The sequence below is a fragment of the Anas platyrhynchos genome, chromosome 15, assembly GCF_047663525.1.
Source record: "Anas platyrhynchos isolate ZD024472 breed Pekin duck chromosome 15, IASCAAS_PekinDuck_T2T, whole genome shotgun sequence".
NCBI classification, from domain to species: Eukaryota; Metazoa; Chordata; class Aves; order Anseriformes; family Anatidae; genus Anas; species Anas platyrhynchos.
The window spans coordinates 11,584,540-11,607,148 of NC_092601.1; the positions used below are offsets into that span (position 1 = coordinate 11,584,540).

The 22,609-nt window shown below is 38.0% G+C and overlaps 1 protein-coding gene across 8 annotated transcripts in view; it reads left to right on the top strand.

The window, feature by feature from the left end:
* TMC5 (transmembrane channel like 5) overlaps positions 1–22,609 on the top strand; it is a 31,837-nt gene that overhangs the window by 7,100 nt on the left and 2,128 nt on the right. For 5 of the 8 annotated variants that reach the window (XM_072024140.1, XM_027468799.3, XM_027468796.3 and 2 more), the window contains 20 exons: positions 4,087–4,248; positions 4,799–4,998; positions 5,405–5,509; positions 7,674–7,773; positions 8,398–8,488; positions 8,808–9,056; positions 10,287–10,438; positions 10,975–11,119; positions 11,687–11,842; positions 12,395–12,561; positions 13,208–13,286; positions 13,673–13,770; positions 15,462–15,557; positions 16,153–16,228; positions 17,444–17,577; positions 18,471–18,644; positions 19,820–19,898; positions 20,223–20,315; positions 21,960–22,058; positions 22,373–22,418. In XM_072024140.1, coding sequence (XP_071880241.1) covers positions 4,175–4,248; positions 4,799–4,998; positions 5,405–5,509; positions 7,674–7,773; positions 8,398–8,488; positions 8,808–9,056; positions 10,287–10,438; positions 10,975–11,119; positions 11,687–11,842; positions 12,395–12,561; positions 13,208–13,286; positions 13,673–13,770; positions 15,462–15,557; positions 16,153–16,228; positions 17,444–17,577; positions 18,471–18,644; positions 19,820–19,898; positions 20,223–20,315; positions 21,960–22,058; positions 22,373–22,418 — 2,413 coding nt within the window. In that variant the 5' untranslated portion in view covers positions 4,087–4,174. Of the gene's footprint in view, positions 1–1,194; positions 1,326–1,711; positions 1,734–4,086; positions 4,249–4,798; positions 4,999–5,404; positions 5,510–7,673; positions 7,774–8,397; positions 8,489–8,807; positions 9,057–10,286; positions 10,439–10,974; positions 11,120–11,686; positions 11,843–12,394; positions 12,562–13,207; positions 13,287–13,672; positions 13,771–15,461; positions 15,558–16,152; positions 16,229–17,443; positions 17,578–18,470; positions 18,645–19,819; positions 19,899–20,222; positions 20,316–21,959; positions 22,059–22,372; positions 22,419–22,609 lie in introns of those variants that run through there. The other 3 variants (XM_005018484.6, XM_038186775.2, XM_013098464.5) reach the window with 3 other exon arrangements.

The following is a 22,609-nucleotide window of genomic DNA, read 5'->3' on the forward strand; positions in this document are numbered from 1 at the left end:
CTGATGCAACATGTAATCTAGTTTTAACTCCAGTCTGACTTTCAAACTTACTTTTCGCTTCCAGAAATCAATCTGATATTCAGTTTGAAGCTGTGTGGAATGTGTTAAACAGGAGAGGGGTTCATGAATGAAAATAACATATATTTTGGTGAAGTACTGTTCAGTCCTAGCCTACAAAATTAAAAGATCTTTATGCTAAAGGAACACATTCCACCATATGAATCATTTTTTCCATGATTTCTATCCCCTTCATTCATCATTGTTAGATAAACTCTGATGTAGTTCCGCAGTTTACCATTTGCATTTGTCTACAAGATTTGTACAAGTAGAGTTTACTTTACATAATCCTTGTTACTGAGAGATTACTGGTAAATGACTCGAAGGTGTAGATGGCTTTCCTGAAACATGATACCAGGGCAAAGTGTAATTAGCAAGACAGTCACGTTTGCTTGATTAATAGTCTAAAAGAGGATCAGTGCCTATAGCAGTGAATTACCCAAACAGGAATAGGTGACAGTAACCTGGAATATTTTGTCATGGCTGTTGGTTTGTGACGTGAAAGCAGTTATTTTTTTTCTGGGAATCGATCCAGAAGCGCAAATTTGCACTGCTTGGAGTTTCCTGTTCTTTATCATTACAGAGTGTGTTGAGTGATTTAAGCGGAAAGCACCCTTTCTCCACCTATCCTGTACCTTACTTACATATCTACATGTATGATTCTTAAGCCCACTGACCTTAAACCCTTCTCTTCTTCAGAGGGAGAGCATAAGATTTGCCTCATTGTTTGCCAAAATACAAAATGTCATCCAAAAAAACAGATGCCACCCTGCAAAGGGTTTGTCAAACTCCTGCTTTCTTTCCTTGATAAATAACCTTTGTTCTCCAGCTATGTTATTTATTTTTTCCTTCTGGAAAATAAAATTTTCAGTGGGAAGCTAAGTCTAAACTTCATAGCTGTTCCTGGAGCTATGATTTACTGGATCTGGTCATAGGTCAAAGAGAAGAAGGAAATGTTTTAGTTTCAGTATTACATACTTCTTGTTCTTTCCAACAAACTATACCTGATCAGAAATTTATAAACTGCCAGTGCATGAAACTGCAAACCAAACCAATAATGTATGTACTTGATTTGATAGGAAAAGTTTCTCATGGTCTTTGGGCGTGGGATGGAGGAAGAGGATGGATTGGTGTGCTGTGTGTACACCCTATCTGTGCTACCTGTGTAACCCTGGCATGCCACTTGTACACCTTTAGCACGCATGCACAGATACACCTCTATCCCCCTCTGCAGCACTGTGTTCACCAGATATCACAATAATCTTTGGGTAAGTACAGCCTCAGACAAAAAAACCTGGGTTGTGCATGTTCTTGCTTACTCTAAATGCCATTTGAGGTTTAGGATCTAATATTCTCAACTAGCAAGAGAAAAATCTCTAGTTTTTGCAGGAGCAAACTGCAAAAATTTGAATATGTCTCAGCCGACATGGGGAATTTATTTTAAATCCTCTAAAATTCAGGAGTGCAGAGAAAGACGTGTGCTGTTTCACTGTTTCATGTGCTGGATTCCTTCTTAGACTGTAAATGTCTCTGTGGATTTTTGCAGAAATTTTGGCATAAAGTGCATCTTTCAACTCAAAGAAAACAAAATGGATAATGATGGAGCCCATGGACTGTCTCTCTTGGGTTTATTTGTGTGTTTTTGCAAGCCTAAGGTCTAGAGTTCTTCAAATGAAGTAAGAGAAAGAAGTAATGGATGTATTTTTTAGTCATGCTGATCTGTTTTCTCTGGTTGGGTGCATTTCAGTGGGCTGGTTGGTGTAGCTGGGTGATGCTTACTGCCAGAACAGAGCGCTTCTGGGTAGCGCTGGTTCTACAGAACCTACGTTTATCTGTCAGAATGTTTGATCTCTACAGTTTGAGCGAAGACCAGGCAAGTTGACGGGCTGGTTAGATCTGTGCTCAACTCTCCAGTTGCCTTGCTGGCAGGCTTCCCAGCTTTCTGGATGGCTGAATCCGAGAGTTTGGCTTCCTGGGAAACCAGCGTATTTTGGGGCACTCTTCAAAGACAGTTGTCTGAGAATTTTCTTCCTCTGAGAAAAGCATCTTTTCTTAGATAGCTTTCCATTACAGTTTGAAATGTTAAATGCTCTTAGAGAGGGAAATTTGATTTTCCAGGCAAATTCTTGCAGAAGACGATCATTATCTTTTTCAAAAATTGTATTTCTATGCTTTTTGATGAAGTGTAAGGACAGAACATGCTATTTCCTGAATAGTTTGTATAAAACTCCATATATATTGTAAGCTGGTTCTCAAAAGCTCATCAGGGGCTAAGTAGTTTTCTGTCAAAGAAAGCTTAGCTCTCAGGAGATTAAAACTTGCTATGACTTTTCATGTAAGACCCTTACATTTGTTTCCTGGAGTGATTCTTGGTTTTCTTTGGGGATAGAGGGAGGAAACTCTGCTTATTGCTTGTTTGATTACATGTGAATCTCACCCTGTCTCAGTAGGTTTTTGCCTGAAAAATACAAGTGTCACTAGGGGAAGGCTGTGTTTACAGTTTCTTGTTGGCAGGGATCAAAGTCCATTATTTACAGAAGCCAAGGGTGATATGGAACATACCAATTGCCTGCTGTACTTTTTTTTTTAACTGAATATTTGCTGAAGATGTGGGCATCATTAAAACATGCTGCATCATGATATAATGAAAGCATAGACAATTTTCTAATTAACATGTAAGAATCAGTTATGTTTACAGGCAAATCTCTTTGCAAGTCATTGTGCAAAACCTGGACAATGTTTTACAAATGTATGTTACACAGCACGATTTTAGAGTATCTGCCAAAATCCTTAGGTGTGTAAATGATACGATAGTAATTAAAGAGTTAGGCTTTTGACAAGCCTTCAAAAGCCTTAACAAGACACTTCAATTATCCATTTGGAAGATACTTTTGTTCATGTGATACTTTCTTTACGGTGGTAGAAATTAGAAGTGAGAACCACTGAAGACAGAAAAGCTGGTTGAGAGGGTAATGTTAAATGAGATTCAGCTCTACATTTCTAGGAGTGGAGCTGAAAGTAAAGGAGGGCATCTGATAGATTTTGCCAGACATGTCTTTTGGTTTTGTTTTATTTTATTTTATTTTATTTTATTTTATTTTATTTTATTTTATTTTATTTTATTTTATTTTATTTTATTTTATTTTATTTTATTTTATTTTATTTTATTTTATTTTATTTTATTTTATTTTATTTTATTTTATTTTTCTTCTCTGTTGTTGGATATCTTCCCAGCTATCAAACTTGGCATGACGCCTTTAAGAGCAAATGCTAAAAATTGCTTCTTTTTCATTTTTTGAGTATGACTTCTGAATAATTTCAAGAATTGCTTGTTTAATATGGATTCTGTCTTTAATTTGAATATGAGGTTCTCCTTTTGCCAACTTAACTGCATACTCCCATTCTTGTAAATAAAGTTAAACTCTGAACAAGTCTGGTTTGTTTAGTGTTAATGTGGAACATTGTAAGAAATAAAGCTAAGAATGAAACTATTTACAAGATCAATACATTAGGTCATTGGAAGAGCCCTCATTAAAAATGGTTCTCTAAATAATGTCAGCTATGTACACAGCATCGATCCAACGTGTTGTGTGTTCACAACTAAGGCTTAGAGGTGCTGTTGCTAGTATGGAAGTGGGCAGACTTCACCTGCTCTTTGTTTTTTGGAAACACAGTGATCAGAGAAAAACTGTGTGTTTGGCTTTTCCTGTATGAAGAAGAAAGAGAATTTTTCTTCTTAATGTTTCATCATGTTCTTACTTGTCTGTCAGTGCTGGGGAAACATGCTCAAGTTCCTTAGTTTTTTGTAGAAATAGCTATAGAAAAATACTTCTCATTTTACCTGCAACTTGTCGTGGACCATAATTTCTCAACAGTAAGTAGAATAAAATCAGAGAACAAAATTAAAACCATTTCCCATTTATATTGTTTCATGTTACTTGTTAGAAGAGTGACATAGTCTAACTATTGTGTTAAAATGAACTTCCTTTCTTTCCATTTCATATGTATATGCATCTGTTTTGTAATTAGGTCTGATATCTGTCTTGTCATGAACATACTACTGAAGCAGCAGAGACAAAAGTAAAGAAGATTTCTTCCCTCAAACCACAGACTCATCATGTCTTATTATTACAATGAAGCTTTTGAAAATCCAGACTACCACTTCTCAGAGACACTGGAAATTGATACAAAGTGAGTTTATTTAATTCTGCTGTTGTGACTGTGCCATAAGAAAAGCCATTTTTTATGTGCAGGGGAAACTTTTTTTTTCCAGAGTTTTGATTTGTGGAATTCTTTTAATCCCTCTTTTTTGCTCTCATTCTCAGGCACAAATTTTTAAAGCTGTCATCAGGAAGGTGGCATTTAAGAGCAATGGCTTGCTTGCTTTTTATGTGTTCATAATTTATCAGTTGTTTTTTTTTTAGGACTTATGGCATAGACATCATGGATATTTTTTAGTTTAGTAATTTTCACAGCATGTTATAATCTTGCATGTCCTCGTTTTCCAAGCACTTACTCCTGTTTAGGCAGACTCCAAGCTAAATTCAAGTGGAGAAAGTTTTAGTCTTTCTAATTCAGTTGACAACCAAACCCGAGTTATGATGCTGAAGTTCTAAATACAAAATACCTCTTAGTATCTGTGTTAGTACTCAGATTTGATGATAATAGATAACAATTTTTTAAGGATATCTATTGAAAGGTTTTATGGCACTCAAGTTTTTCCTTTTTATTGCTCACACAGCAGGAGATCTCAAAGGAATCTGTTATCTCACCAAAGACCCTATGATTCTTCACCATATGGTAACAACAGAGAGCCCGATGGAAGAAGAGAGAATTACTCTCCAGCCATACCAATGGCCTCCATGAGACATGGCTCTGAATACAGAGAAAGTTTTCCAAGAGCTGATGTCCAAAGCAGAAGTCCATATGGAAAATTCCATGGTATGTAATTTCTCCTATCAACAATTGACATAAACATTGAAACAAATTATGGCTCACTCTATCCTGAGGGAGTCCTGTATCCTGTAGCTCCAGAAGGCTCAACTGTCTGCATATATTTGTACTTGGTGGCGGTGTGGTGTTTTGTTTTGTTTTCCTAGAAAAGAGTTCTGATGATATATTAACAAATAATTATTGTAGTAAAAGATTGGTAAATACTGACTTTTATGGAGTGTGTGATTCATTGAACAGTAGGATATACATAGTAAAGAGGGAGAATGTTTTTAAATAGGATATATTGCTGTATTTGTAGTAGAACTGTATTTGGTCAAAAGGCCTGATATTCTGTGTGTGTAAATAATCCATAGCAGCACACGACTTTCTGTATAATTCTGATTCCCTTCAACAGATAATCGTTCCTTTGAGCCTGAGCCAGAATGGGCATACAGCCCACCTTCTCCCTTCCATCTGTTGGATGGCCCCTCTGCTCCCAGTTTTTCCAGTGCATCGGAAGGTAAGATACAAGGATTGTGATGAATCAGAATACTGAACGTTAGTCTCACCTTCCATGAAATAATGAAAATTAAAAAAGCCTTCTTGTTCAGGTATGAAGATTTTCACTTAATGAAAGGAATCAGAACACACTAATTCTATTTTACTGTCCTACATCACTGTAGCTGAATTTTTCAATATCTTTCTGAAAGTTATGATCTTTGTTCCTTGAGGAATGAAAGCTGTAATACCTACCCATTTTAACTCAAACTCACGGTAAGTGGGTCAACATAAAAAATAAAACAAACCCCAACTTATACAGTTATCTGAAAAGGTTCATTGGAGGAAGAAATAAGGGGAGGATAGGATGCATTTTTTGAGACTGCTTTTAGTGAATTTTTCTCTCTGTTGTCTAAAAGTAAAATCTGGACTATAGCAGTAATTGGAGATTTATGTTCATTAAGATATAGACGGATTGAAATAGTACAGTCTGAGTTCCCCTTTAGCCTAGCATAGCAGTTTATTGTTAATTTTCTGGGTAGGAACTGTTCTTCCCATATCCTGTAATCTTACTGTTACAGTCAGTTTGGTTCCTGCTTGCTGCTTGTTGAATGTAACTAAGAGTTCTTTTCTGCAATTATAACCTAGATGCATTGAAAGCAACATTCTTCTGTACTCTCATAGTAAGAAATTCTTTGATTTTTTCCTCTTTTCATCATAGGAACATGGTCTTTAATTTAAGATCTGATTTGGCAAAATCCTGTTTATATTAAGGTGTAACAAATTTTATTGGTATTTTATTGTCTTGCTCTGTAAGTGACCTTAGAGAGAGGACATTTCCAAACATAGCTTTTTCCATAGCTTTTAATACCTGGTAGGAAGGAGAGTGTGCATTTCCAACATAATCAGCTAGAGGTTAAATGTGTAGGTACTGAAAGTTCAAGAAGTACCTCTACAAGGAGATACAGTTGCTTTTCTTTTTCTGATTCATTTTAGTAGCTATAAAGGAAGTTGGCTTAAAGTAAAAATGACAGTAACATCAGGACAGCTTTAGACCTAAATAGTAAATGTGGCTGGGGGCCTGCAACATGTGCATCAACTAGCAGACACTTCTGTCAGTTGGGGCCTTCCAAACTAGAGGGTTGAGCTCAAAAGGGAGGGGAGGTGTAACATTGAGCAGATTGACCATTAGCTTATTGGGGAGCTAAAGTAAGGAAAGCTGTGGCTAAACTCATTGGCATCATAGCTGGAAGATAGATGCATTTAAGGAATAAAATTTGAATAACTGGATGAAAGAAGCTTGACATATGGAATACCTTAAAAACAGCTGCAATTTGGCCCCAGAAAAATGGAAGCTGATACATATATTCAGCATGATTGAATGTGATTCTGAAACAATCTCTCAGTCAGTAGAAGGATTTTGAAAGAAAGGAGGTGTCTTCTAGGAAGAAAACCTTTAATAATCAGTGTGGGTGTTTATGAATGGGTTAGATGAGACAGTTTTCCATGACAGCTGAAGACTGGGCTCAATACCATATTTCCAGTGTGTATCTGAAAACTTGCATGCAATCATTGGGCGTGACCAGGGAACACGTGAGAGGGAGGGCATACACTTGCATGTAGGCAGAGAGATTGAAGGGTATATTTTTAAGTTCTTTCTGTGAAAGTGAAATTGTCCGAAGACAATTTTGCCTAGGAGCATCCTGACTTATTATACAGTTCATGTTACTTAGCTAACTTTATTCAGAGGAGTAATATCTTACTATCTATTTCATATCAACTAACTTCAACTAAGATTACAGAATAAATAACACAAAAGTCTAGCTTTCAAATCATTAAGTAGTATCTTAGAAATGTAACTATTAAATGACGATCAGCAATAGACCAGAACCTTACAGTCTGTTAGTATTGTATCTTCCTTTATATTACAGCTCCTTGCATTAACATTAAACAAACAGTAGACAAGTGACACTTATTTTTTTAACATTCAGTATTGTGCTATTTCCATACATCTTTATTAGGGTACTGGTAAGGATATTCTGAGCAGTATCATTAAGTCTCAGAACCTGCCACATGTTAGTGGCAGTGAAAGTGGGGAATATTGTTATATCAATTTCATATTTTTTTTTATTAAAAACTACTGTTTTATCATCCCAAAATTTGGATTTTTCATGTTTTTTGTGCAGAAGAGAAGTTAGTTGAAAATCTTGCAAGTATGTCCACCCGTGAAAGGATTAAAGCAATACAGAAAATGCCAGAGACCATGAAAAAAAAGAGAGAAATCAGGTAAAAATAGAAGTTTATCTGTTTAGCTTTACAAGCAGCATAATGCAGCATAAAGTTACCAAGCATAGGTTGCCATCTGCTCAACTTGAGTTTGTTACTTTGAGTATGAAAGAACTGAAAATACTTTTTTGTTCACTTTTTAAAAGTTAACATCTTGCAAGGAAAAATAATTTAAAGATGTTTCAATGTCCTTTTTGTGAGTGAGAAGAATCTTTTACGTAATATGAAATGAAACAGCAAGGCAATGTCTTTCAGCATGCAGGAAGACTTGTGATTATTATTCAAAGGGAACTTGGATGTTGGTCATTGCAAATTAAGAACAGACCACGTGATCTCAGCCATCATTTTGTCTAGTTACATATAATTATTTAATATATGTGAATATATATATATATATATATATATATATATATATATATATCAGTGAGTTAGTGGAGGGTCTAGGATATGCTGTCATAACTCAGCTTGTAATGGACAAGAGCTGTGGTATCAGCTAATGCAAAAACAACCATTAGAACTGACTCCACATTCATGAGCATGTGTTTGCAGCAGCTTCTTTGGCTTCTTGTTTTAATTACAACCTGTACTATAATGCTTGTCACCCTCTGCCCTGCTCTTCCTCAGGAATAATGTTCTTAGAGAAATGACAGAAAAATCAGGGAGACGTGGTACTCAACTTGACTGCTGTACACAGTGTCTGCGCAGAACAGAAGTGGTAAGTGTGACACTTCTGTTTATCACAATCAAGTAAACCACTACAGCTGCAGTGTTATTATTGTCTCCAGAGGTATTTGGCAGCTTGCATTCTTACTTTCCAAAGAACCAATTCATTACTGCAGTGTTCATTAGTAATGACTTGCATGATGGTAGCCGTTAGGAACACCAGTTCAGCATCTTACAGTGTATGTAATGGGAGAAATATGTTCTTATCATCAAAACGGAGCTGTAAAAATGTGAATCTGCATTATGTGAATTTGAGCCCTGTGTAAGACTGCTTGCTGAGGTCCATCTCTCTCATATCTTTTGTACTTCAGTCATTCCGACGATTTAGAAACAGCTTGTCAGAACGTTTTCACCAACTGTGGTTATGGCACAAGACTCTGAAGATCATTGGTGGCGAGTTTGGAACAAGTGTTCTTTCGTATTTTATTTTCTTGAAGTGGCTGCTAAGTTTCAACATCTTCTCATTCCTCATAAACTTCAGTTTCATCACAGTCCCTCAGTTTATTGCAGCAGAACCAAATAACCTTTCATTCACGGGTCTGGAGCTGCTCACTGGAGCTGTAAGTATGTAACAATGGATTTATGTTAGTACTCTCTGCAACAGATCTACTTTAAAAATCATGACAAAGTAAAAAAGTAATTATTTCTTCGTAAGAGATTGAGTTAGATGTTTATATGACTAGAAATGATAGTGTGTATTTGAAAAACAAAACAAAACAACAACAACAACAAAAACTACAACAAACATTAACCCAGGGTGGAACTCATTCTAATGAATGTGTCTTACTGCAAATGATTGCTGTGTTCAGCAATATATCAAGATTTTTTCATTGTTCTTCTAGAAAGGAGTGGAAGTCAGGCCTTCTGGAGGTGGATACAATAGTCTTTAGCAGAACATTTTTCCCATGTTAATTTTCCTCTAAAAATACAGTAAAGATTTCAGTATATATTCCTGTGAGTTTTGCTTATTTCTAAAGCTTCCAAGGAGTGCACAGATTTTGTGTGGCAACCCACCAACTGTAGTGTGCCCTGTAGACAGGAGGATCTTTCACTATGTGGAGATCTTTATATTCAGGGAATAAAATTCCAGGATATTTATAAACAAAAATTTTGCATTGCTCTAAGTTTAGTAGTATTCATCAACTACTTGATCTGAGAAGACTTACTCTTTTTTTCTGTCTTTGACAGTTGTAAAAATTGTGTCAATTTTATTGTTGTTGAAGGATTTCTCTGGTTAATAAACATGATTCTGCTCTTGCTAATGCACTTTTTCAAAAGGAAAGGTGTCCACCCTTTCTTTCTAGAATTGGGTTTTAAAGTATTTGGCTCTATTTTATAGTAATGTTGTTCAATTTTGCAAAGCACAGTCATCACTGCAGGAGGTCAGCAGCGATGTAGTAACTCATGTATTGAACGTCACGTGCTTCCTCCTTGGTTCCCTTGCAGTTGTTACAGTTTGTCAGTTCAGAACATTGCTCTGAAGAAATAAGCGATTAATGCTTTCCCTCTTCAGGAATTTTCAGAGAAGGGTAAATCCTGCAAGCATATTGAATGCTCAAAATCATCCCAAATGATACAAGTCATTTATATACCTCTAAGAATTCTCCAACATACGGAAGTTTATAGCTGACAGAATGAAAACAGGGTCCAGTTTTCACAAATTTAATCACACCTGATTTTACAGTAGGGAATGGGACAGCTCCCACATCTGAATCGTGCTTCAGGTGATGGTACTTCTCACTATATACAGGTACTAGAAAATATTCTGAATGATGTCCATATATTTTCAGGGTTATTTTCAACAAACAGCACTCTACTATGGGTTTTACACCAATGCTACAATCAGTAAAACAGAGAATGGTGCATCTTATAACATGCAGCTGGCCTATATTTTTACTGTTGGAATGTATTTTGTCATCTGCTTGCTTATCTTGTTGATCAGGTAAACTAATTATATATTCTTATTTCATTTATATTAGCCAAAAAATATGTAAATATCAGACAGTGATAATTGCCTGAGTGTGTTTCTGTAAGTCCTTATTTCCAGGTCTCAAGTTTAAGCAGAAGATTCTGCTCAAAAGACAGTCTCACACATCAAACTTTTATTAGGTGAATGAAGAGCAACTGCAGAATAGTGAGGGCCATGCAGGTGAATCCCAGCTCAAAGCAACTGACAGCATGATCTCCCTTTTGTAATCTGTTGCTGCTGATATCATATAGTATTGACATGGCCTTCTAATATCCATGAAGTAATGATTGTCAGCAACAACTGGGAGAAAGAAGTGTGAGAGTTCTCTCTTACATTAAGATTTATTTTCCGTGTCTTCTTATGTGAGATGCTCTGACATAAGTCCACTAGCCAAGGGAAGGGACAGAAAAGCTGACTCCCCTCCTCTCCCCCTTCCTGTCTTGCACTGCTGTGAAAACCTGATCTATTTCCCCCATTATGCATCTCACAAATTTATTTTTTTGTTGCAGCATGGCAAAATCCTTCTGCAGAAACTTCATTAACCCTCAGATATACTCTGGAAATGCTAGCAAGCTTCTCTGCACTTGGGACTTCAATATAACTAATGAAAAAGCAGTGAAGCTGAAACAAAAGAATCTCAGCACACAAATAAAGGTACAAAATACAGGAGATGCAAAAAGGTGCAAAGAAGCATAACTAGCATGCTTGGATCACTCTGCCGGAATGTATGCACAAATAAGACCACTGACTCAGGCATGCTAGTCATGTTTCTAATAAACTTAAGTCTTCCTGGCTGTTAAGTTTCATTTGATTTGAACTTCTGGAGTTGTCGTAGCTACTTGTTTTTCTTTTCTCTTTAAGCTACATATAAATATTTATGTCCTTTTATTCTACTGAATGAATGTTTTTGTTCTACTGAACGAATCTCTATGACTATTAAACATATGCTAGAATATTGATTTTTTTTCTTTTCCTTTTTGCAGTTTAAATATTTTGTCAACAAAAAGCAGACTTATCATATTAAACATTAAATTAGCATAACAGAGAAACAACTTTTAGGACAGGAACACAAAGTTGGCCATTTAATTTTCCCAGGATATTACTTTGCTGATCTTCTAGACAAAAAAATCTTTTATTCAGTCTCTCAAGTAGCCACTTGAAACAGGTTTTCCTTTATGCTGCTGACTAAGCAATTCTTCATTACAATTTGTTTCCTTGCAGGAAAGCCTCTCTGATGTAAACAAGGAAGTTCTAAATTTTTCTAAACAAGAGACACTTGTTCACATTCTTATTCATCTTGGTGTCTGGGCTGCTTCTCTGGGAACAGCAGTGGCTGCTTGTGCCAGTGTTTATTTCCTCTCCATTAATAATCTAAAGGTAAGGACAGACTTTACAACCTGTTTTTAGAGGTGTATTTTTCCACATAGATGTCAGACACAGAATGCAAGCTGTGGTCTGTTTGCTACTAGGGAACGTAGGAAAGCACGGATGTTTCTGCCAATACACACACACGTTCTTCTGTACCTAAAGAGCTGGTTTGCAAAGACTCACACCACTGGGACTACGTCAGGACTGTAGGACCTGAGGAGTCTGAGCAAATCTCCCACTTCATCCCAGAAGTTGCATACCACGGCTGGCTTAGAGCGCAGCTGGTGGCCTTGAAAGAAAGTGCAAGAAGAAGCCTCAGAAAGGACTGCCTCTCCTTTGCCCTGGAACAGCTTTTAAGCTGGGGCTCCCACCTGTGGTCCCATGTAACACAGTGGAAGGGGAGGGTCATTGTGGTGCTGGATATGGGCCAGTAAAACACGGTAGCCTCTAATCAGAGAACATTCAGATATGTGTGTCAGGTGTGTGGGCACAACTTGAAGAAGCATTTCAGCTAATGTTCTAATTTCGGGGTTGGTTCTTTTTGTTTTTCTTCTCTCAAAGCTGTTTATGGAAGGGCATAAAAATGACCTGGAGAGCCAAGCTGCCATGTTGGTGCTACCAATTGTTGCATCTCTCCTCAATGTGCTCATCCCATTCTTCTACTCATGGCTTGGACAGCTGGAGAAATTTCAGAATCCCAGAAACAGGACATATGTCACTATTGCCAGGTATTTGTTGCTCCCTCCTCTTAGTGCTTTTTGCCTGAAGTTGGCTGACTCATCTTTTTTTTTCAGCAAGCTATGTCTAGATGGTTTGGTGGGCAGTAGTGAGGTATGGAACACGTGAATTCATCTTCTCCAAAGGCTTCTGCATGCTCTTCCCTCCCTGTTCTGTTTGCTTTCTGTGAGTCTTCTGGAGTGTTACATCTCTCCATGAGGACAGGGTATCCTTCCAAGTTAGGAACACTGTGACACTGGGCTTGGCTTTGTAGCTCCCATAGATAGCTACTGTGCTGTGAGCCTCCTGGGGAAAGCAAGGGAAGTGGAGAGAGGAGTGAGGAGGTCTAACTTTGCTACAGATGCCTGGAATTAACATTACATTACCACCAGTGCCCCTCAGGCCTTCCTCTCCTGTGAAGCCTACACACCCAACCAGCAGCATGTTCAGGCCTGTATCAAGGTTGTCACACCTGGCTTCACTTCTGCCAGGACAATAGAATAACACGGCACTGGAGCTCCTGTTAGTCCTGGCACTGTGCAGTGCTATTGTTGGTGTGTAAGAAGGTAGCAACATGACCGATGGCCATCCTGCCATCGTTCCTCCCCATCAGCTTACAGACCAGTCAGTGCAGTTACTGTTACTTTTTCTTTGTAGAAATATCATCCTGAAAATATCGATTATTGGAATACTGTGCTACTACTGGCTTGACATTGTGGCGACATCAAAGTCCCAAGTAAGTTTCAAAAGTATGCGTCTTTGACTTATGATAACTCTTTAAGAACCACGTTGGTAATAGGCCTGCTTCGTACGAGAAGTACACGGAGTCCTTTGGACAGCTGAATTTCCCACCCCAGCATTTCTTTATTAGAATCTCTAGAGAAATGAACTTATATAGGAGAATGAGTCACCCGATTTGAGTCTCAGCTGGTTTGCAGCATTCTTCAATGAGAGGTCAACTGTGATTAGTTAGGGTGCCAGCGAGTCTTTGATCCATAGCCCAGATTTCAGATGTCCAAGCATTTGCATTTGGGAAAGTTAAAATCACGTTATTATTTCTTTCAGATACATGTATGTTTTTAAAATTTATTTTTTTATTTTTATTTTTTCTACCTCTTAAAGTGCTGGGAAACACTGATTGGCCAAGATATCTATCGTCTTATTCTGGTTGACTTCATATTTTGTTTGCTTGGCTCTTTCTTTGGAGAATTTTTACGAAGGTGAGTACTACGTTCCTAATCTTGTTTTTATTAATTAGACAAAGACATAGTTCTTTTGGTTGGTTGGTTGGGTTTTTCCCCTCCAATGTGAGAAAAGGAGAGGTCCAACAGGAGCAGACCTAGGAAAAAACTGAAGCTTCCTCAGTTCTCTCTACCCAGCATGGTCATGCCTTGAGTATATTCCAGCTCCCTCTTAGGAGAGGTCACAGTGTGTCTCCCAGTATGTCCTTGTTCCCTTTGGAGATGGAAATGCAGGCAGAGAGGAGTCACACAGTACTCCATTAGGTCTCCTTCATGGGATGCCAAATGACCGGGTGTCTCAAGCAGAAAACCCTGCTTTTCTGCATACGCACAGGTGCCCTGCTGGCTTTTCTTGGTATGTCCCTCTGTAAATGTTTTTTCTTTTTGTTATGTCACTCTACAGAGTGCATGCAAGTTTAAAATCTCATTTTAATCAGTCTTATTAGGGATGTAATATGTCTCTGTACTGTAGAGGTCTGTAGTGTGGTGTGTGAGAGAGTGTTTTTAACTGAAAGTAAGCTCAGCTAAGTGTGTAAACAACAATTCATTTAATTCAGTAATGTGTTGCGTGTCCCTTCCTACTGCTAAACATTATTTATGACTACAGTAGTATAGTACTAAGTGCTTGCCACCTCTATAGAACATTTAGGGATCCTGGCTGTACTTCTGTAGGAGATCTTTATGATTGTTTGCCCTTCACATGTGATGAGAACAAGATTGGTTTACAAGTTAGGACTTTGACTTTTGTGTCAAATCAACACAAAGCAATGTTGAGAAGCCCTTGATGACTTTCCCTTCACGGCTCTTGTCAGTGTACTTTAATCCTCCTGTGTTATCGTTCTCTTTAGACAGAAAACCACCTCCCCACAAAGTCACAGTACTCAAACTGTGTCATCAGCCATTATGAAAGTTCTCCACTGAGCTGTGTGAAAGCACCAGACTTACAGTCATAAAAGGTTAAAAGTACAAGTACATTTAATTACTTGTATGTCTTCAGAGTAACTGAAACACAGCCCTGAAATGTTGATGATGCAGCTGATCAGGTGGTACCCAGACCTTTACTCAAGGCAAGATGGGACAGTAACCAAAATCCTCCCTGTTCTTGCTACAAAAAGCAGAAACTGAATCTTCCCGTCTCAGGAAAAGAATAAGTGATAAAATGAGGTTACAAGTCCTCAAGCGGAACCCTTGGGGTAATTGCTTACCTGTGTGTCTCAGCTACCTGTCACCTCGGTTAGTTTAAAGTAGAATATGTTTAGGATATGTTGCAAATGTCAGTTTAGAGGATTCATTTTTTTATTTAAGCTGAGAATTTTCAGGAGTTGGGAACTGGAAAGCTGTTAGGTTTTTGTCATGAGGTTAATTGTCATTTCAATTAGCATAAGCATACTTTTCTGATATAGTTATAAATCCTTTAATCCTTTTTTTTTTTTTTGGTCTTTTTTTGACTTGCATTAAAAATGTCCTAAGTCTTTCTTACTCCTGTTGTGTGTTATGGGAATTTGCTTTTGCCAGATTCTTCTGTTTCATTTTGATGTGCTGTGTAATCAACAAGCTGTGGCTGCTTTGTGTGACACGTGGTTAATGGAACCCCTGAATAACTTGTCACTGATAGATCTATTTGCAGAGGTTTATACCATTTAACAAATGCTTTTTTTTTTTCTCCCCAGAATTATTGGAACTACAGTCTTTGTAAGCCTGGGAATGCCAGAATTTGATATTGCACGAAATGTTTTAGACTTGATCTATGCACAGACTTTGACCTGGTAAGTGGTAAATTTACAGCTAAAACTTCATTTGCATGTAGGAATACCATGGAACATCCCAATTCAGACACTTACGGGTGCTTCACATCATGAAAGAAAGAGTAGGACAAGTGCCCAAGAGAGATGATATATATCAAGTACCTTTGTAAGGATCGTGACTCGTCAGTTCTGTGACTGAAATTATTACCCGCATAATTACAGTAATTTAGATTGTGGCCCCCTGGTCTGGGAGAAAACTGTAAAAGGAATATCCAAAAGTTTTGTTTTAATCCCCACTGGAATAGTGTTCCTGTTGAATTAATCTCAGTGTTAAATACCAGAAAAACTGCCTTATTTCCTCCTTATTTCTGAGAATGAGTACAGTACTCCAGTTATGAGTTTTGCAGATGTGTACACAGATATGTACATTTAAAGTTGCATGTTTCTAAAGGCTAACTTACTGTTACAGGATCACTATTAATATAATTATACGTTTGCCGATAGCCAAACTCTAACTGTATATGAATATAGTGTGATATTTTCTATTTTTGGTGCACTGAGCACTGTGTAGTGAATAGTGAAGATGTAATTTTTTCTTATAAATCTTTTCTGTTAGGATTGGTATTCTCTTCTCACCTCTGCTGCCTGGTATCCAGATGATATCATTTTTTATAGTTTTTTACGTGAAAAAGGTAACAAGCTTTACATGTATTCATCATACAGTACCATGCCATTTACACTGCTTGAAATATGGGCAGGAATTATTGGGTTAAAGTGCTGGGTTTGTCTGGACGCTCTGGTTTTGTGCCCAGGGGAGCAGTTTGGTTGGTTTTGTTGTTGCTTTGTTATTGTTTTGGTTTTGTTGGTTGGTTGGTTAAAGAAACAACATTTGTATGCACACGTTTGAATTGCAAACCTGTAAAACTTGAGAGGGCAGAAGTGTGAAAGCATAGGAATTAGAAAGGGGAGAGAATAAAGGACTAAAATTAAAGCGTAGGGAACTAATGGTATGTGCATTTCATATGCATAATGCACATGAACTATACATTAACTAAGTGCATGTGGCAATATAGATACTCATCCTATTGCTGTGATTTTGGATTCTCTTTCTCTTCTCCAGCCACCTGTTTCCTACCCCCAAGTTATCTAGGTCTAAGTGGGGTGAATCAGCTAAATATCATGGTGGAAGTTCTACTTTTCAGAGTTCTTTGTTTCAGCAGTGTGATTACACGACAGATTGGTTATTAGGTGACTGAACAGTTTGTAGCGTTGAATGCAGAAGAACAAAGGTTGGGTTGGAAGGGATGTTAAAGCCCATGAAGTTCCATCCCCCTGCGACCCACTAGACCAGGTTGCACAAATCCCATCCAGCCTGACCTTGAACACCTCCAGGGATGGGGCATCCACAGCTTCTCTGGGCAGCCTGTGCCTCACTGCCCTCTGAGTGAAGAATTTCCTAACCTCAAATCCGAATGTCCCCTCTTTTAATTTAAAACCATTCCCCCTTGTCCTATCACTATCTGCCTATGTAAAAAGTTGTTCTCCATCTTTATTATAAGCCCCCTTTATGTACTGAAAGGCCACAATGAGGTCTATCTAGAGCCTTCTCTTCTTCTAGCTGAACATCCACAGTCCTTCATTAGGACAGGTGCTCCAGCACTTTGGTCATCATGAACATTTTTCGTGTGTGCTGCAAAACCAAACTACCCAACAGAGTCCTCTTAGTATTTGAAAGACTATACCCTTTTTCTAAAACTACATTGTATCTATCAAGTTCTAGAAGTCCTTGGAAACTTTTGATAGATGCTATTCTAGCAATCGCTTCCAACAATTTCAGTAGTACTGACTTAAATCCAGTTAGAGTGATAAGTAACAGAAAAAAAGAGTATATTTTCATCTCTTAAAAGGTCAGCCTAATGAAGAATTGCCAACCCCCTCGCCAAGTCTGGAGAGCAGCTCAAATGACAACGTTCTTCATGTTGCTGCTGTTTTTCCCTTCCCTCACTGGAGTCCTGGCTGTCATTGCAGTTACTGTCTGGAGGTAGGGAAGAGCACTGAGATTCAGTTCCAATATGTTATGCTGTGACCTGATACCAAGTAGAAGAATCTGTGTTGTTCTGTAGACAAATTTGTATTAATTGCTAAAGGAAGGATTCAAATATTCATGAGATGTTTTGTGTTCTGAAAACACACTCAGAAAGTTTGCAAAAAAACTAGTTGATGCAGAGCTTGTCCCATAAGAAAGTGGGAGGGGAAACTTTGTTGCCTTCAAGTTTTAGTATTCTATTTAAATGTCAGAGAAAATCCTTTGATTCATCCTTTCCTTCTCCTGAAAAATTTCTGTGACCCAGCCTGTTCCTGGGATTAAATGTTATAGGCCATACCGGGCCTATTAAATGTTATAGGCCATGACTGTCCAGATTAGTTCAATTTCAAAGCAAACAATATTTTCCTCTTCCTGTCTATCTGAAAATGTTCATTTTTGCTAAGGAGACTACCTTACTTCACCACAGCTTGTTGTTACTGAAAGTTTGCAGTGACTCATGTCCTGGAAGGCAAGGTGGGATGATGGTTCCTTTACACATCTGTTATGCAACTTTGGAAATTCAGATTTTCAAATTGCTGTAGCCTGTGCTACACTGATTGACTTGTTACATTTAGATCAAGATTATGTTCACAGGTTGGTGCAGATCCACTGAGGCAGGGTGTCTTACATCTCTGGCTGCAGTAGTCTCAGGGGGACATTGGGGTGGCATTTTAAGGTACAGGAGTTGACCCAAGTAAAAAATCAGACATAAACGATGGAAGTTCCCTGAGGGTCCAAAGAGAACAGAGAGCTATAGCAAACTAATGAGCATCTTCATCAACAAAGTGTTTAACTAAATCACAGGTTAGTAAATGAAGCTTTAAATAGCTGTTTTCTCACACTTTCAGGTTAAAACCTTCAGAAGAATGTGGTCCTTTCAGAGGTTTGTCTTCTATGTTTGCAGCAGTCTCTGAGTGGATAAAAATACTGGAAAATTACACTGGCTCAAAATGGGTAGTGTGGATCTACAACAACTTAATTACTAGTGAACTTTTCTTCTTCATCCTCTCCACCATTTTCCTGTAAGTATCTGCTAATGAAAAGCACTTGAAAAGAACCTGAAGTGGAAAAACCTGGCTATGTCATAGCCATTCTCCATAACTGAGTTGCAAAGTACATTCTAGAGCATCAGAAATTATTAATAAATTGGAATATCAGGTCTTTGAAGTACATAAATAAGTTATAAAATCTATTCCTTTTATGTTAGGATGCCAAAGCTCTTTGCAAACCAGCTTCATTCTAACTATAGAATATGCTGCTTTCAATTGAATGCTTTTAGTTTAGTGATGCCTAGGCTTCCAGATCTTAATACCATCAGTTTATTTAGCTTTAGGACCATCAGCAAACAGGAACATGCTGCGTACAGTTGGCAGGTGAAATTACCTTTTTCATTAGTGTATAAATCAATAGGAAAAGAGAAATCATTCACAAACACAGGTAGTACAGGCTTGATCTCTACTAGAACTTTGGGCAACATAAAAAGTGGGGGTTCAGAAGGTGTTTTCTTTGTCTTTTCTGACCATGGGGGCACTGTGGTGAAGGCCATGGTGGTACACAGGTGGCATGTTAAAGTGAGCACAGTATTTGGGGGCATGCTAATAAGTACGTTGCAGTCTACATCCAGCTAATCTCAGGTAAATTCACATAGTGTCTTCCTGACTGAAAAGAATTATATTGGCAAAACCTGCATGTGCATCTTTAAGGTATTTGCCCACTGGTAGGGTTTGAAATTGTAGCTGTGCTGCTTGCTATTTCCATCATAGCCTGTGCACACGTAAGAGCCCAAACCTGTTCACATTAAACAAGCACCCAGCCATTCTAGTGGAACCAGAACTGGCCTGGAAACAATAAGTGTTCAGTGTTGTGATTTAATGTCCATGAATGTGTCTGAGCAAATGACACAAAATTGGGTAAGAACATTAGGTTCATGTTTGTTATCTTAAATGCAACTTGTATTGTTTACTTATGTTAATTGTACCTCTCATCTTGAATAAGTTTGTAAACCTTTGGGTCTTTTCCAGGAGAAAGCAATTTCATGTTTGCCTTTTGATATGCAATTATATACATACAGACATATACATGCGTATATTATTAAATTTTTACTGAACAAAATAAGATAACTTTCTGTTTAAGCAGTGACTAGAAGGAAATACACATGCGTATGAGTGTTCATCTGTTGGACTTTATTTATTTTTAGAATTATTACTTATCTTTACTGGCAAATAATAAAAGGAAGAAAGACCATGGTCAAGCTCTTACGTAAGCAAATTGTTAACGTAAGTTCATCTTTCACCTTTATCTTGTTTAAAGTTTGGCTTCCTTGTTGATTTTCTCACACTTGTATTGTTCAATTGTAATCTGCTCCTCCTATAGCAATGCAGATGAGGGTGGTAGCCCTTCTGCTTGTCAGTTGCAGGGAAACTTACAAATAGAGTTGCTGCAAAAAATTTTTACTTCTAAGCTGTGCTGCTGCAGCTCTCTTCATAGATTGATTAAATAGGAATCTTAATGATTATTCTGGTCAATGGTTACTCACAGACCTTGAGCCTCCCTTATGATTATTCCATTCCAGCTAATGATAAATAATTTCTTGACCACAGGTAGGAAAAGATAAAGTGTTTTTACTTCGAAAACTCCATTTACAACAGAGGGAAAAACAAAATCCATCTGTGCCAAGAGGACAAGACCAGCAGGTCAGTTTCATAGTTCAGATATTCCTGTTTCAATTACATGTTCATTATGATTCAATGGGATTTCTCTAGTCTTTCAAATAGGATGCCATTTTCAGCTATGTCTGTGTTTAAAACTTCACCTAAATTGTTTGCTTGCTATTTAGCTCCAGCCAGCAAAAGGATATCTGGGATATTCCCTACTTGCTCCAGAGAGGAATTTAACTTGGGAGGATGTAGAAGGTCCTTCCCCTCACTAAATATTATTTATGATTATTAAACTGCAAGAAAACATTTCTAATCTAGGTGTAGTGATGGTCAGAAAAGGGTTCAGCCACACTTAAACCTTGCCTAGAATATGAAGAAGGCTGCATTCCTCCCCTGACTCTAGATTTCCTTATGGGTTTATGTTTTGTGTCCTCCTCACCCATCTTTGCTGATGTGTTGAACTGAGTGCCCTTATCTAACCCGATTTTAAATCCCACACAACATCAATAGACATCTAACATCTTTAAATTAAATTTATTTTTCAAATCAGTGGTGCTTGCTGAACCATCAAATTAGTGTACATGTAGGTGCTGTGCAGTGTTTTCATTTAGGCTGAGTGAAAACTCTTTGACCTACATACTTGGGCAACAAAAAGGTTTGCTAGGCCCAAATAAGTACCTGTCCCATGGAGAATAGGTTGTCATCTGCAGTTGCTGCTTTGCTCCCTGCCACTTCTCATTGCCATTTTAGAGATCTGAAATAAGACAGGACCATTTTTTTTTTCTTCTCCACCTGTTCATTCAGGTTAGTTCCTAGTAAGTAGGTCTGGATGTCACTCTCTGCTCCACGCTCTTCCCTGGCGTGTACTCACCTGCCACAATCTCACATATAATTGGCACTGTTACAAGCACCTTTGTCCTCACAGTTATCCTGCCTCCCCAGGCTTTCCTTTGCCTAGAAGAGAAAGAAAACAAGCTAACATAACTGCAAAACAACCAGAAATACCAGGACAAAAGTAGTCTCTTCAAGGCAGGAAGCTCCACGTATCCAAATTCAGACAGCATAGAGAGACCGGGCTACTTTGCACAGCATCCAGTACTACGTCCCAGCTCTGTATTTCTTCTATTGTGCACAACTGTATCTGCTTCTGTTCCATCTAGTTATTTGTGAATAAAGAAATATAAAGTATTCTAATAACAGCTAAATCACCTGCATAACTCTTAAGGTGTCAAAGAAGCCAGTCCAAGAAAGAGAGGTGTTACCAGAAATAGTGGCTAAAAACAAGAGTCTGAAAAGGAAAAACCGAAATTTCATTTCTGCGTGGGTGGCAAACCATGAACACCTAGGTCTTTTTTATCTTAGATCCTTCCCCCACCTCTCCTATTTATAAAATTGGGGTTGTGGCGTTATCTGACTAGGTGATAATCTAGCAAAAAGTACCGTGCAGTTTGCAAAGCACTAAGGTTGTATCTGTGTCACTATGAGATGGAGTCCTGGTCTGTACAAAGGGCAGTGCCGCAGCACTCAGGCAGGTCCTGCTACAAGCATGCCAGGTTGCCTTTTGGCTTCTAAACATCTCCCAAAACCATGGGTAATAGATGTGGGCGTGGGTACTGACCATAAGGCCAGGACTGGAAGCCATAATATATTACTGCTAATGTCAAATATTATGTCTTTCAGAGAAGATCTTCATACCACCCATCCATGCAACGTGCCCAGCAAGAGCCAAACTACCTAGGCAGGACATTTGACAGAAATCAAAATGCATCCTACAATGAGGTGAGATAGTCAAAGAAGGACGTCTCTGCTTGTTTTCCCTATATAGAACATCGAGCATGTCCCTATATAGACAATGGGCATATGTGGGACAAAGAGGACAGACAGTCCTGTACATGTAGAAATCATTTTAAAAGATTGATTTGAAGAGATGAAAATATATAACCAGAATAAGTGTTGGCATATTCATGTTCATAATCCTGCTTGAGATCTGGAGAAAGAATGGTTTACTTACAGGAAATGCATAATTAAATACAACATAACAAGCACACGAGGGAAAACTCTGACTTAAATCTACTTGTCAATTTTGTTTTCAGTATCCCTATTCTTCTGGGATCTTGAAGGGGACTGGCTTCCCACCTGGTAAGCAACAAATGCTAAGCACTGAGAAAGCAACTCTCACCAGCTCAGCTCAGTAAAAATGTTTGATTTAGTATAGACACAGCATACAACAGATTGAGGTAATAGACACAGACTTTTAGCACCCTGTATAAAGAGAAAACAAAAAGACTGTTTCTGAGGCCAGCACTTGCTGTTGGTAGTTTATTGGTAGC